General features: G+C 60.7%; 2 protein-coding genes across 2 annotated transcripts in view; one reads left to right on the top strand and one right to left on the bottom strand.

Annotated features, from left to right (window-relative positions):
• Nucleotides 1-5,972, top strand: part of LOC147412463 (zinc finger protein 692-like) — a 14,818-nt gene extending 8,846 nt beyond the window's left edge. Inside the window, 6 exon segments of the mRNA XM_086481355.1 lie at nucleotides 2,198-2,232; nucleotides 2,235-2,338; nucleotides 2,340-2,385; nucleotides 5,401-5,438; nucleotides 5,671-5,737; nucleotides 5,845-5,972. Of these exon segments, the coding sequence (XP_086337481.1) occupies nucleotides 2,198-2,232; nucleotides 2,235-2,338; nucleotides 2,340-2,385; nucleotides 5,401-5,438; nucleotides 5,671-5,737; nucleotides 5,845-5,972 (418 nt within the window).
• LOC104340027 (E3 ubiquitin-protein ligase TRIM7) lies at nucleotides 5,850-12,947 on the bottom strand. The gene is given in 11 exon segments (XM_086481361.1): nucleotides 5,850-6,458; nucleotides 6,460-6,606; nucleotides 6,608-6,702; nucleotides 7,720-7,752; nucleotides 8,038-8,153; nucleotides 8,307-8,329; nucleotides 9,416-9,445; nucleotides 9,447-9,634; nucleotides 9,754-9,844; nucleotides 12,434-12,643; nucleotides 12,645-12,947. Coding segments are annotated over 11 exon segments (1,557 nt in total). The 3' UTR covers nucleotides 5,850-6,137.
• Between the last annotated feature and the right edge of the window lie 2,366 nt (nucleotides 12,948-15,313).

Raw genomic sequence — 15,313 nt, 5'->3', positions numbered from 1 at the left:
TAGCTGCGGCAAGTCCTTCAACTTCAAGAAGCACCTCAAGGAGCACGAGAAACTGCACAGCGGTGAGTCGGCCGCCGCGGCGCGGGGGGTGTCTGCCCCTCCCGGCACCCTCCCCTCCACCTCTGCGGGGCTACAGCCGACCCTACCCACGTCCCTCCCCCTTCCTCGCATCCCTGGGAGACCTTCCCGCGAGATCTGCTCCCGCCCGCTCCTTTATCACCTCCCTTTCGGCGCTGGGCAAGCATCCCGCCTCCTAAAACGCACCCTGAAAGCCCCCCGACTCCTCCTCCGGGCTGCCCCAAGCCCCCCATCTTTCTTTTTTCTTTTTTTCCTCTCTTTCTTCTGCCCCAAAGCCCCTCATCTTTCTTTTTTTTTTTGTTCTTTCTTCTGCCCCAAGACCCTGATCTTTCTTTTTTCTTCTTTTTTTCTTTCTTTCTTCTGCCCAAGACCCTGATCTTTCTTTTTTCTTTCTCTCTTTCTACTGCCCCAAGCCCCCCATCTTTCTTTTTCTTTTTTTTCCCCTCTTTCTTCTGCCCCAAGCCCTCATCTTTCTTTTTTTCTTCTTTTTTCTTTCTTTCTTCTGCCCAAGACCCTAATCTTTCTTTTTTCCTCTCTTTCTTCTGCCCCAAGCCCCTAATCTTTCTTTTTTTTTGTTCTTTTTTCTGCCCCAAGACCCTGATCTTTCTTTTTTCTTCTTTTTTCTTTCTTTCTTCTGCCCCAAGACCCTAATCTTTCTTTTTTTTTTGTTCTTTCTTCTGCCCCAAGCCCCTGATCTTTCTTTTTTTTTTTTCTTTCTACTGCCCCAATCCCCTAATCTTTCTTCTTTTTCTCTTTCTTCTGCCCCAAGCCCCTCATCTTTCTTTTTATCTTTCTTTGTTCTGCCCCAAGCCCCTAATTTTTTCTTTTTTTTCTTTCTTTCTTCTGCCCCAAGCCCCTGATCTTTCTTTTTCTCTCTCTCTCTCTTTCTTCTGCCCCACAGACAAGCGGGACTACATCTGCGAGTTCTGCGCCCGGTTCCCTTTCGCACCAGCAGCAACCTGATCATCCACCGGCGCATCCACACGGGGGAGAAGCCCCTCCAGTAAGTCCCAGTCGTCCAGGCACGCGACCGCTGGACGCCCCGCGCGGGCAGCGGGCGTTTCCTTCCGAGCCCCGTTTCGCTTCCCGCTGCGGGGTCCCCGAGTTCCCCGCCGGGGGGGGGGGGGGGGGGAGAGCACGGGGGGTTCTTTTTCGCTTGGCCTGAAGGTTTCGGGACCCCCCCCCCCCCCCTCCGCCGGGGGGCGCTGGCTGCGCTCCGAGCCGGCAGCTTCGGGGCTGGGGGTTGGTTTGAAAGGAGCTTAATAAGCTGGGACGGAACGAGGGCGATGGCTTAACGAAGGGGATCCCTTAACGAGGGTGATGGCTTAACGAAGGGGATCCCTTAACGAAGGGGGATCCCTTAACGAAGGGGATCCCTTAACGAGGGCGATGGCTTAAACGAAGGGGATCCCTTAACAAAGGGGATCCCTTAACGAAGGGGATTCCTTAACGAAGGGGATTCCTTAACGAGGGGATTCCTTAACGAGGGCGATGGCTTAACGAAGGGGATCCCTTAACGAAGGGGATCCCTTAACGAAGGGGATTCCTTAACGAAGGGGATTCCTTAACGAGGGCGATGGCTTAACGAAGGGGATCCCTTAACGAAGGGGATTCCTTAACGAAGGGGATCCCTTAACGAAGGGGATCCCTTAACGAAGGGGATCCCTTAATGAGGGCGATGGCTTAACAAAGGGGACCCCTTAAGGAGGGTGACCCCTTAAGGAGGGCGATCCCTTAAGGAGAGCGATCCCTTAAGGAGAGCGATCCCTTAACGAGGGCGATCCCTTAACAAAGGTGATCCCTTAACGAGGGCGACGCCTTAACGAGAGTGATCCCCTTAATAGGGCGATCCCTTAACAAAGGTGACCCCTGAACGAGGGGGACCCCTGAACGAGGGGGACCCCTGAACGAGGGCGCTGCCGTTCCTCGCCCCGGAGGGTGCGCCGAAGCCCCGCAGCCGGCGTCAAATCGCGGCGTCGGGATGACGCGGGGCCCGTCCTCCCCTCCTCTGCTTAATCCTTTTTTTTTTTTTTTTTTTTCCTTCCTTCCTCCTTTTGAATCCTTTTGCCTCAAAACAATCCCGCTCCTTGTTTTTTTTGTTTTTTTTTTCCCCTCCCAGGTGCGAGATCTGCGGCTTCACCTGCCGCCAGAAAGCCTCCTCAACTGGCACATGAAGAAACACGACGCCGACTCCTTCTACCAGTTCTCCTGCGACCTCTGCGGCAAGAAGTTCGAGAAGAAGGACAACGTCGCGGCTCACAAAAAGCAAGAGCCACCCCGAAGCGCCCGGCGGACCCCCGCCAAGCGAGGGGGGGCAGCGGCCGGCGGGGCTGGAGCCCCCGGAGGCCCCCGGAGCGTCGGCCGCGGAAGCCGGGGGGGGTTCGGGGACGCCCCGGCGAGCGGCGGCGGCGAAGCGGAGGAGGCGCCGCCTCCCGGCGCAGCCTCGGTTGAATATCGGGGGGTCCTCGGGGAGGACCCCGGGGAGCCCCGAGGGCGGGTGGGATGGACTCGTAGCATCATCGCCCAGGAGGGAAACCGGAGAGCGGGATGGGGCAAGGACACCCCCCCCCCCCCCCCAGCCCCCCACCGCGGCAGCAGGTGCCAAAAATACCAAGGATCGGCGTTTCCCGGGGAGGGGGGGGGGGTGTGGAACCCAACCCCCGATTTCTCTGCCAAAACCCAGCTTTGAGCTCGCAGGCGGGGGAGCCTCTCGCCACCAAAGTCGCTGGCAGGGTCCTCAATAAAAAAAAAAAACCCAAAAAACGGATTTTTTTTTGGTGTAAAAGTGGGTTTTCCCCTCGCTCTGCGCCGAGTTTCTATGATAAAAGAGGCAGAAGAGTGAAATTTCCGCCCCAAGTCCAAAGGTGGCCTAAAAAAAAAATAAAATAAAAGGCGGTTTTAGGGCAGAAGTAGGTGGAAGGGATCGAGGGTTTATCAGTGTAGCCTCGGAACCGGGGATGAGTTGATCCGGGGGACGGTTCCCCAACGCCGGTAACGACCTCTTGCCTTTTATTGAGCCTTTTTGGGAAAGGATTGTTCATCTCGAGGCAGCCCTCGAAGGTCACCGGCTCATCAGGGAAAATAAAGAATTAAAAAAAAAAAGCAAAAAAGCCCCACCGGGTGGTTTTGACCCAGATAAAGGGGAAGGACGGAGCGCAGCGGGGCGCCCCGCGGGAATCGGGGAGCCAAAACGGGGCTGGCTGGGCTGGAGGAGTTACCCGTCAGGCTGTGCCCTCAAGGAGGACTTGGGGGGGGGGGGGGGGAGCACGTTTTTGGGGCGACGATGGGTGTTTGAGGTGGGTTTTTGTTCCTGGGGGCAACGCGGGCTGGATCCCAGCGTCCGCCCCGTCCGCGCTGTCGGCTCGGAGCACTGATAACGAAGGAACTGACCCCCAAAAAACGGGGCTGTGAGGGCTCCACGAGCTCCCAGCCGAGGGAGAAGTAGCCTCTCCGGCTGCTCAGTGGTTTTCTACTCGGAGCAGGAATTGGGGGGGAATTTCGGGGGGGGGGGGTTGGGGGGGGGGGGGGGAAGGGGGGCCCCCAAAATTCCCCCCCGGACACCACGGGGCAGCAGCAGCAGCACCACCCTCCGCCCACCCTCTCCCCGCGTGGTTTGGGGTCACCTGCAGAAGGGCTGCGTTGCCTCAGGGAAGGGCTTCCACCACCCCCAAAAGGGGCTACTTTCCCCCCCCAAAAAGGGCTTTTTTTTCGCCCCAAAAAGGGCTTTCCCCCCCCCCCCCCAAAAAAAGGGCCTTTTTTTCTGCCCCCCAAAAGGGCCTTTTTTCTGCCCCCAAAAGGGCCTTTTTTCTGCCCCCCAAAAGGGCCTTTTTTCTGCCCCCCAAAAGGGCCTTTTTTCTGCCCCCCCCAAAAAAGGGCTTTTTTTTCTGCCCAAAAAAGGGCTTTTTTACCCTCCCCCAAAGGGGCTTTTTTTCTGCCCAAAAAAGGGCTTTTTTACCCTCCCCCAAAGGGGCTTTTCTTTCCCCCAAAACAAGGGCTTTTTTCTCCCCCCAAAGAGGGCTTCCCCCCCCCCCAAAGGGTCTTTCCCCCCCCCCAAAAGGGCGTTTCCCCCCCTCAAAAGGACAGTTCCCCCCCCCAAAAAAGGCTTTTTTTTCCCCCCCAAAACAAGGGCTTCCCCCCCAAAGGGCTTTTATCCCCCAAAAAAGGGCTTTCCCCCCCCAAAAAAAGGGCGTTTCCCCCCCCCCAAAAAAGGATGGGTCCCCCCCAAAAAAAAGGCTTTCTTCCCCCCCCCCAAAAAGGGCTTTTTCCCCCCCAAAAGGGGCTCTACGCTGCCAGGTGAAGGGCAGCTGGAGCCACAAAGACACCCCCCCCCCCCCAAACCCCCAGCACCGCTGCCCCCCCTGCCCCCGGCTCCTCCTCTGCCCCCCAAGGGTCTCGGTGAAAGGTTTTCACGTCCTTTTGCTCCCGGGGGGTTTCTTTCACACGTCGTGTTTTCTTCTTTTACCTTTTCTTGCAGCTCTGAGGGAAAAGGGAGCTGCTGCCTGCACGCTTCTGACCGGGGGGCGGGGGGCGGGGGGGGGGCCACACCTTAAACCTCCCCAAATGGGCCTTTTGGGGCATTTAAAAAGCCAATTTAAACGTGAAATTAAACTCACAGGTAGCCTGAGCCGGGGCCAGGGCGCAGGGCTCAAAGCTCGGGCTTGGGGGGGGGTGTGGGGTGGGGATTGCCCCCCCCCGGCTGGGCGAAACCCACCCCACCCTCCACCCCTGCGCCGAGACCCCCAAATCCTGCTGCCCCCTCCCCCCCCCCTAAAAAAAAGGCAGGATGGGGACGAGGTGTCCCCAGCTCCGCTCCCCTCGGAGCAGGCGGCGGGACCGAACCCAACCCCCAAGAGGGGCTTGGATCCCCAAAACCGGCGCCAAAAGCATAACCAAACCGTCAGATTGGGGTTTGGGGTTTTTTTCACCCTTTTTTTTTTGGTTTTTTTTTTTGGTTTTTTTTTTTCCTTGCAACAGCAACTTTTATTTCCCCACTAAACAGTGACAGGGCAGAGACAGAACAGCATCGCGGGGGGACACGAGGGCGGGCGGGGGGGGTATAAGCACGCGCGAGATCACACCTAAAAACAAGGCTCCCCCCCAACCCCACACCCCCCCTGCCCCACCCCCACAACTGGGCTTTCCCTCTGGGGGGGGTGGGGGGGAGCAACCCCCCCCCCCCCCCCCAACTTTTCCCCAGAGCCAACCCCAAAAACCCGCCAAGGGCGAGCGACTCCAGGCCGAGACCCCGGCTCTGCCTCCAAGCTACAACCCCCCCCCCCCCCCCCCCCCCGCCGGCTTTGGTGGGGGTCACCTCACCCCAAATCCCCCGCTCCCCTCCCTCCCCAGGGCTGGGGGGGAGGGTGGGGGGGGGAGCTACCGGGGCCGCTCGTTTTTTGGGAGAGGAGGGGGACACACACACACACGTGGCGGAGGGTTTTTGCTCTCTTGGCTCTAGCGGCAGCGCGAGAAGGGGCTCGGCCCTGGGGGGGGGGAAAGAAAAGCGAGGAGGGGGCAGGGAGGGGACCTGCAGAGCAGGGGGGTGGGGAAACGGGGGGGGCTGGGGGTGGGGGGTACCCCCTCCTCCTCCCGCAGGTTTGCCCGGCTCTTGAGCTTCCCCAGGGCGGGGGTTTTGCGGGGAAGGAGGCGGCTCAATCGGGTGGTAAACCCCCAAAAGTGGCTTTTTTTTTTTTTTCCTCCCCCCCCCGCCGCCCCAGTTCCATCCCAGTTTGTGTGGGGGCAGCTGACTTCGACTGGGCCAAAATATAGGGGTCGCTTTATACGGCAGGACGGGGGGAAGGGGGGAAACGACCCCCCTGGGGCGGGAAAACCGCCCCCCCCGGGGCGGGAAACAGCCCCCCATAGAGGCTACTCGAGCCGCCCCCCTCAACAGTTGACGCCCCCAGGGGGTATTTCAGGGTACCAAGGACACCCCCCCCCCAAAAAAAACACCTTTAAAATGCAACAAGAAAACCAAAATATAACCTCAAAGCCAAACCCGGGACAACGATGAGTTTTGGGGTCCTCCAAGCGGGGTGGGGGGAAGGGGAGAGGAGGGGGCGCTACTTGCAGGTCACCTCGGGGGGCGGGGGGGGGGGGTCAATTGCAAAGGGAGAGGAGGAGCCCACGTAGAAGAGCCAGAAGAAAGGGAAGATCTTTTCGGTGAAAGCGGCGGTGAAGGTGAAGATGGGGGCCATGTTTTCGGCGTTGTAGAACGCCACCCACCCCCCTTCGTAGTCCAGGTACACCCCGATCTTCCTGGGGCCTCTCGCACAGGGACAGGGGCGTCTCCGGGAGGTGAAAGCCTGATACTGATCCCAATTCTTCCCCTTCCAGTTGAGCCCCACCGCCCAGATCCCTTCCTCGGGCGCAAAGTCGATTTTTCTCCTTCCTCCGCACGGACTCGCGGGCCGCCCCCAGCACCCAGCTCTCCCCGTCTCCCACCTCCACCTCCCAGTAGTGCCTCCCCGCGACGAAACCTTCCGCCGCCAGCACGCAGAAGGAGTAATCGAATCGCTTGGGGTTGGCCGGCCAGCTCCTGGGGGGCGCTCCGGAGCCTCACGCTCCTCTTGTCCTCCGACAGCACCAGGTAGGGGTTGGCGGTGTCGGGGTCCAGGGAGAGATCGCCTGGGAAAAGGGGGGTGGGGGAAAAAAAAAAGCGCCCCGCGGAGGGTGAGGGCGGAGGACGCTTCTCCCACCCACCCTCGCGCGGGATTCATCGCCTCTGGCCCCGGGAGAGTCGCCTCCCGCACCCCACGAGCCGCAAGGGGAGGAAGATGAGGCTCCGACTTCGGAATGAGAGCGGAGGAACGGCCGGGAAGCCACCAGCCCGCCCCGCCCGAGCCCCCTCCTCGCTCTGGAAGAGGCATTTTTGGGGCGGAAACAGTCGCCCACCGAGGGCCGGGGAGGAGAAGGACAAACGCCCTCGTGTCCGAGGGCGGGGAGAGGGCGGAGGGTGGCTCGGAGACGAGGGTCCCTGAGCCACCAGCAGCGAAGGCGGAGGTTGGAGGTGGCCAAGCCCGGCTCTGAGCCAGCCCCGCACCCACCAGCGGTGGCCAAAGGGCTCCTGGAGCCGACGGGGTGCTGGGAGGGTCCTCTTGACCCCGGGGTTTCCCAACAAACTCGAGGGCTGCGCCTTTCCTGGACTCTCCCGGCAGCAGGATGAGGTTTTTTCCCCCCTGCCCTTGGCAGCACTAATAGTTTTTCCCCCTCTCCTCACCCCAAAGGTCTTAAACCCGAGACATTTCTCCCCCTTTTCCCCCCTCTCCTCACCCCAAAGGTCTTAAACCCGAGACATTTCTCCCCCTTTTCCCCCCTCTCCTCACCCCAAAGGTCTTAAACCCGAGACATTTCTCCCCCTTTTCCCCCTCTCCTCACCCCAAAGGTCTTAAACCCGAGACATTTCTCCCCCTTTTCCCCCTCTCCTCACCCCAAAGGTCTTAAAACCGAGACACTTCTCCCCCTTTTCTCCCTCTCCTCACCCCAAAAGTCTTAAACCCGAGACATTTCTCCCCCTTTTCCCCCTCTCCTCACCCCAAAGGTCTCATTCTCAAGACACCCCCAGGGAGAAGCTGAAACTTCCCCCCGGAAACCTCGCAAAGCCCAAGGTCGGAGCCCCCCCGAACCGAGCCGCGCTGCGCTCACCTGTGTCGTTCTCCAGCTCGAACCGGAGGTTCTCTGAGGGGAGAGAAGGAGGAAATTTAGATCCTTCCGTGCAGGGGGGAGCCCCCGGGGGGGCAGCCAGCCGCGCTCCCCGCCAGCAATCCCAGGGGAAAGCGCTGCTTTTCAGGCCAACGGGGCCTTTGGTTTGTTGGAGAAGCAGCCGCTCCAGTAATAAAAAAAAGAGTTTTCCCAGGAAGCCCAAGGGAGGGGCAAGAGCCCAGCTCGTGTATTTTGAAGCTGAATTTCGTCTTTTTAAAGCCGAGCTCCGGAGGCGCCGGCTTTCTGAGGGTCAGCACTCACCCTTGAACTCCAGCAAGACTTCCTTCAGCACCGCGCTCTTCTGGGAAAAGCTCTTGAGTTTCTTCTCCAGCTCCGTGAAACCAGCCTCCGGCTTGCAAAACATCCAGCTCTCGAAGCTGGGGAGGAGAAAGAAACATTAGGTCCCCTCTGGGGGGGGGGGGAAAAACCCCCAAAAACCCCAAGTAAAAAACTCCAAACGAGAGGCAACACCAGCTCTGCTGCCGGTGCAAGCCTCCCAGTTAACCCAGCAAGGCGCCAGGTTCACTCACCTGCTTCCAGCTGGGGCGACACCCTGAAAAAGAGAGGGAAAAGGTAAAAAAACAAAACCAAACCAACAAACAAGCAGCTGGTCAGTACGAGCCTCTCCGCTCCCTCCCGTCCTCCAAAACCCTCCCCAAACCTGGCCCCACGGCTGCTCCGCTGAGGGGATCGGCGCCCAGCAGCTGTTTCCAACGCACGGCGGCGCCGGAATTCGCTTATAATGATGGTTTTTCTTTTCTTTCCCCCTTTTTTTTTTTTTACTGTGGGTGGGGAAAAAAAAATTAAACCCCCAAAGCCCACGTTGCTTTTTAGAGAAATTAAGAAAAACCAGGATGGCCATCGAGCTGCAAAACCCACGAGGGTCCCGGGCTCGCGGCAAGGACGGCGGAACAAAGCGTTCGGGATGGGGGGGTTTTTTTTGGGGTGTTTCCGAGTTCTCGGCACCCAGGGGAAGCCCCAAAGCAGCTTCACCGGCCGCAGGGAGCGATTTTACCCCCCGAAGCGGGGCTGGAATTGGGGTTCCCGCTGCAAGAAACAGTCCCTGCAGCACGTCAGAACGCCTGACTCCCAGTCCAGGGGCTCCCCAGCCCCCCTGGAGGTGGGATTTTGTCCCCAGGGATCCCAGGCCCCCCCCCCGCTCTCCCGGGGTTTTAGACCCCGCGGCTCCCAGCTCTCCCGGGGTTTTAGACCCCGGGGCTCCCAGCCCCCCAGCTCTCCCGGGGTTTTAGACCCGGGGCTCCCAGCCCCCCAGCTCTCCCGGGTTTTTAGACCCCGGGGCTCCCAGCCCCCCAGCTCTCCCGGGTTTTTTAGACCCCGCGGCTCCCAGCCCCCCCAGCTCTCCCGGGTTTTTAGACCCCGGGGCTCCCAGCCCCCCCAGCTCTCCCGGGTTTTTAGACCCCGGGGCTCCCAGCCCCCCAGCTCTCCCGGCTTTTAGACCCCCGGGGCTCCCAGCCCCCCCAGCTCTCCCGGTTTTTTAGACCCCGCGGCTCCCAGCCCCCCCAGCTCTCCCGGGTTTTTTAGACCCCGGGGCTCCCAGCCCCCCAGCTCTCCCGGGTTTTTAGACCCCGCTCCACCTCTGGCCTGGGAGGACCAGTTGCAGGAGCCTCACCTGCCCCGCGGGGTTTCCCGGGCCGTTCTCTCCCCCCCTGCTCGCCCAGGAGTTTATCGAGCTGGGCGATCTCCTCCGAGAGCCGGGAGACGCTCTCGTCTCTCCTCTTGACGATGTCCCTGTCCAGCTCCTCCAGGCGGGAGAGCAGGAGCTGCTCCTTCTCCTCCAGGAAGCCCCGGAGCTCCTTGCACTCGGCCACGATCTTCTGCCCTCTCCACTTCTGTCTGCCTTCTGCAAAAAAAAAACCCCAAAACGGAGGGGAAACCCCCCCCCATCCCGTGTCAGCCCAACCGCCGGGAAGGGGGGTGTGTTGGGGAACCCCCCCCCTGCCCCCCGCCCCGAGGCACTCACCAGCAAGTCTTCGCTCTGCCTCTCCCGCTCAGCCTTGGCTTCCTCACGCCCTTTCCTCAGGGAGCTCAAGTGCTCCTGGGGCACCTCCTGGGAGGAGAGATCTGTCGGGAATCCGCCCCGTTTGGGATCGGGAAGAGGGAGGGAAGGGACGGCGGGGGGTTCCCTCCAGCGCAGCTGCTGGAACCGGCCGAATTTCACCAAATGCGGAGGTTTTTTTGGTGAAGCCGGAGGACACCACGAACCCAAACTGAGGTCAGGCCACCACCACACCCCTCCCCGTTACCCTCAAACCCTCGCTGCTGGCCAAGGAAGCCCAACGACCTTCCCCAACCAGCCCCAAAACCTCCCCTGAGCAGCCGGGAGCCAGGCACAGGAGGACAAAGAAAAGGCAAGAAGGCAAAAAAAAGCCCCAATATTCGAAAAACCTCCCCAATATTAAAGCCAATTTTAGCTCCCTGTAAGGGCACAGCTGCAAACACAAACCCCCGAGTCCCACCACGTCAAAACCCCCATCCCAGCCCTGTCGAGACACCCCAATATCAGCCTGAACCCCACCGAGGCGGAGGACCAGCGGCCTCCGCGCTGCTCGTTAAGTTTATTAACAGCTTATTTAGTGGGAAACGCCGTCGTGCCCGTCCTCGTTTAAGGCATTTTGGCCTCTGGGGAAGCCAGGGGAGCTCCTAGCAACGCGAAACAAAGCGCAGGAGGGCTGCTGGGAGCGAGCAGCGGCAGAGCTGGCAGAGCTTTCACAAATAAAGCGAGATTCGGCCGCTCAGGGGCTGCCCCACGCCTCACGGCAGCGCGGGGTTTCGCCATGAAAGCGAAGGGCAGGAGAAATAAAAAGCAAAGATCAGGGAAAAAAAAGCAAAGATCAGGAAAAAAAAACACACCCCAGGGTCGCCAGCAGCCCCCAAGGGGCAACAATCGGTTGTTAAAAAAGTATAAAAGTGGATTAATGAGGGGGAAAAAAAAAAAAACAAAACCAAAAGCAAAAGAGCAACAACCTGAGCAGCTGAAGATGCCGCGGTCCTAAAAAAAGGCCAAGATCCCAAATTTGGGGAATTTGGCGGGGGGAAAAGATGCCAAATTGAGGTCGAGCTTCCCGCTGAGAGCGAGCACGGCCAGGGAAGATGGCGAGGGCGGCGCCACCGGGCCCCCGCAGCCATTTCAGCCCAAAACTCCTTAAAAAACAACCCCCTCTGACGCTCCCTGGCTCGACAACCGATCAGCCCAGGGATTAACGGATCCACCGTGATCACCCCCGCTGCCACCCTCCTCCTCCTCCTCTTCCTCCTCCTCCTCCTGCTGCCGCTGCGCAGTAAAACATCCGCTCCCCCGTCCGGCATCTTGGTTTTCCTCCACCCTCGCCGCAGAAACGAGGCCTGGAAGCCGCTCAGCGTCACGCCGTCCCACTCACGTGCCTCTTAATTACTAATTAATAATTATTTCCCCCAGGGAGAGCCCCCCCCTGCACACACACACACACACACTGGGGGTGTCTCCTCTTCGTGGCCATGGTGGTTTCGGTGGAGATCGAGCGGTGCCGGAGGCCGGGCTCCATATTTGCTCTGCGTCACGGTGCTCAACCGCCCTTATTTTCATTTTTTTTTGGGGGGGGGGGGGGGGTTTTAAAAGCCATTCCTGGGGGAATTCCTGCTCCATTTTGTGCTCGGTGCTAAAAAAAAAAAAAAAATACACCCCCTCCCCCCTCCAGGAGCTCCATGCTCTGCCCAGGGAAGCGGGAGCTGCGGATTTTGGGGTGCCTCGTGGTGTTTCGCACCCTCAACACGACCCCCAGGGATTCCCCACGCCAGTTCAGTGCTATTTCACACCGGAGATGTTGTCCGACCCCCCCCCCCCCCTTTCCCAGTATCTGCCCAGTATCACCCAGCTCCAGTTCGCAACTGGGGACCTTCCTCCATCCCTGCCCTACTATATGGGGTCAGCTCCCACTCCAGGGGGGTGTCCCCGTTTGGGGGGGGGGAATGATTTGAGTCCCTACTGCACCCCGTATCCTGCCCCGCTGTATGGGGGGAGCACCCACCTCGGAAGAGGGTCCCCAGGAGGGCCCCATTCTGCACCCCACATACCTATGAATGAGGGGGTACAGAGCACGGGGGTGCCCCTATTGCACCTTAAACTCCGGGGACACAAGGGGGGGGTGTTGTCCCTCTCGCACCCAAGATGCATTGCCTCCCGTGGGGAGGGGGTTCCCCGGTGCCCTCCCACCCCCGTGGGGTGTCCTTACTGCACCCCTAATTCGGGGTGTGTGTATGAAGGGGGGGTGTCCCCAGCTCTCCCTTCGCAAAAAAACACTCCTTATTGCACCCCCCCATCCTCGGGGGGTGGCCTCCTACCCCCAAAAAGGGCTCCCTGGGGTGTGTCCTCATTGCACCCCAACATCACGGGGGGGGTCCCCAGTATTCTCCTTCCCGGGGGGGGGGGGGGGGGGGGGCGTTTCTTACCGCCCCCAGCGTGGGCTCCCGGTGCAATCCCACCCCCGGGAGGGGGCTCCCTATTGCACCACACCCCCCCAATCCAAAATTGGGGGGGCGGTCCTTGCCGCTGCCGGTATGTGCTTCCCAGCCCCCTGCCATCCCCCGGGGGGGGGCTTCCCTACAGCGCCCGCCATGGGGTCCCAGTGAACCCCCACACCCCCCTCCCGCCGCCACTGACCTCCGCGGCGTGGGCCGCCTCCTCGGCGGGCAGCACGGTGTGGGTGCGGTGCTCGCGGGAAAGATGGCAGACGACGCAGACGGCGCGACGATCCTGCACGCAGTAAAGCCGCAACGGCTCCCCGTGGCGGGGGCAGCGAGGAGGCCCCGGCGGGCCGGGAGGAGCGGCGGCGGGCAGAGGCGGAGCGGGGGCGGGAGGCCCCGGCGGTGGTTTCAGCGGGGCCCGGCGGTAAGCCCAGCTGACGGACGATGTGGACGATGTTCCCGAGAGAACGGTTCGGGCGGAAAAGCCGTTGCGGCACCGGCTCCCGGCACTGCGGGCAGCAAAGCCGCCGCGCCGAGTCCTCCCAGCACTGGGTCACGCAGGCGCGGCAGAAGTTATGCCCGCACTCGGCCACCAACACCGGGTCGTTGAAGTACTCCAGGCACACCGGGCACGTCAATTCGTCCTGCAGGCTTCGGGCCGCGCTGCAGGGAGCCGGCGGGACGGCGGGGGGAGCGGGAGGGGCCTCCATCGCGGCTCCCCGGCAGCGACGGCCTCCCCGCTCCTCTCCGCGCCCGCTCCACCGCCCGTCTGCCGGGCGGGAGGGGCGGGGCGGCGCCTGCGCGGGGCGAAAAGAGGTGCGGGGGGTGGGGGGGCCAAGACGCCTGCGTCTTTTCCTCTGTGGGGAGGGGGGGGGGGATGCGCATGCGCATGCGCGACCCGCAGGGCTGGGGGGGGGGGGGGCGCTATAGGGGGCTGGGGAGCCCGAATGTCTGGGTCCCTATAGAATATTGGGGGAGGTGGATGCAGTAGTGCCTATAGGGTGCTGGGGGGGGGGGTTGTCCCTATAGGGTGCTGGGGGAGTCCGGGTGTTTGGGTCCTTATAGGATGGAGGGGGGGGGGGAGTGGATGTATAGGTGTCTATAGGGTGTGGGGGGGTGTGCCTATAGGGTGTTGGGGTGGGGGGAGTCCTTATAGGGTGTTGGGGTGCGGAGGAGAAGGCGTCTTTGTCCCTAGAGGTTGCTGGAGGGCAGGGGGGTGGAAAGCCCGGCTGTCCCTTATAGGATGTTGGGGGGGATGTATAGGTGCCTATAGGATGGGGGGAGGGAGTCCTTATAGGGTGTTGGGGTGGGGGGGAGAAGGCGTCTCTCTCTGTCCCTATAGGGTGCCAGGGGGCAGGTTGTCCCTATAGGTTGCTGGGGGGCAGGGGGGGGGGGGGGAAATCCCGGCTGTCCCTTATAGGATGTTGGGGGGGACACGTATAGGTGCCTATAGGGTGGGGGGGGGGGACGGCAGCCCCTCAAGGCAGCCTGTTTTGCCTCAAAATGAACGCTTTTTTTTGTGGAAAAAGGGCACAGTTTTGCCCCAGGCTCGCTCGCCCATCGCCCACCCAGCAGCGTAAAGGATTAAATCTTGGGGAAAAAAAAAAAAAAAAAAAAAAAAGAAATGGGAGGAGCTCCCCGTGGATTTTCCTTCAGAAACCCATTTTTTTGGGGGGGTTGGCAGTCACTGAACTGGGGGGTTCTGGTGTGAAGCTGGATTTGGGGGGGGGGGGGGGTGTTTCACAGCATCGGCCCCTCTGCTGCATCACCACGGGTGTCACGGGCCGGCTCGGTGGACCTGAATTCAGGGAAAATTCACCCAAAACCTCCCTGCACCCACGGAATAGCCCTTCCCCAAATTTATAATCCCTACCAGGAGCGTCCCTCTTGCTGCGGGGGGGGGGGGGGGGGGGGGGGCGGCAAGAAGCCCCCATTTCTCTGCTTTTCTTTACATTTTCCTGATCGTTTCTTGCATTGGGGATGAAATACTTGCAGGAAACGTTGCGACTGGGTTGCGCCGGGCAGAAATTGGGGTGAAAAAAACGCTGATTCAGGGCCTGCGGGTCGGGATCGCCTCAGAGGGGAGTCGCCCGCTTCCAAAATGGCGGCCCCCCCGCCCGCTTCCAAAATGGCGGGCCCGCCCCTGCCCTCTTCCAAAATGGCAGCCTCGCCCTCAGGCAGGGCGAAAAGGAAGATGGCTGCGGCTTCCTCCTCAGCGTGGGGCGGTCGGGGGCAAACGGGGCGAGATGGCCGCGGCTTTCCCCTTGCCGTCGGGAGGGCCCTGCTCAAGATGGCCCCGGGGGGGGGGGGGAATGAAGCCCTGGGGTCCATCTTAGGTGAGGGCAGCCAGGCCGTGTTGCCAAGGCGACGGGCCCTGCCAGGGGGCGAAGCCCCCCAAAAGGGCCTCTGTGGCCCCGGGGGGGGGGGGGGGGTGCACGACATTTTTGACCCCTTTCTGATCCCCAAACCCATCATGGGGCTCTTAAACACGTTTGGGCCGTGCCCCTCGCTGGCCCGACACCCCCAAAGCACGGGCAGCCCCCTCCGTTAACAGAAACCCTCCGTTTTAACCCCAAAACCAGACCCTTTCCCCCGCTGGAAGGAATCGTGATGGCCGCCGGGACGGGAGGATTTCTGCTGACCAGCAGCCCCCTTTCCCTCAGCCCACACTTGCTAAAACCTCCCCCAGCACCCTCCCCCCGGCTCCAAACTTAAGGTTTTTGGCCTCAAAGTGGTCCCTAATGGGTTTATAACCAATAAATTCATGGGGTTGCGCTTCCGGCCGCCCTCGGTGAGGACAATCCCTCCCGGGGGGGCACATCCCCGTCCCCACAGAGGGCCAGGCGACCCACAAAACCATCCTTTTTCCCACATTTCGAAGAAAAAAAAACCCAAAAACCAAAACCCAACCAACCCACCCTCACCAGGACAGCATTTTGTGGGTTTTGTGTTGTTTTGGTTTTTTTTTTTTTTTTTAATTTCCGCCCAGGGATGCCGCCGCTATTGCCGCCAGAGGGCCCTGCCAATTGTGCGGAGCAATTTTCTCCCCGCTTTTTTCTTTTTTTTTTTTCCCTCC

The sequence above is a fragment of the Leptosomus discolor genome, unplaced genomic scaffold (assembly GCF_034619465.1).
Source record: "Leptosomus discolor isolate bLepDis1 unplaced genomic scaffold, bLepDis1.hap2 HAP2_SCAFFOLD_117, whole genome shotgun sequence".
Lineage (NCBI taxonomy): Eukaryota > Metazoa > Chordata > Aves > Leptosomiformes > Leptosomidae > Leptosomus > Leptosomus discolor.
Note: the sequence above shows the minus strand (reverse complement) of the source record. Positions and strands in the feature narration are given on the sequence as shown.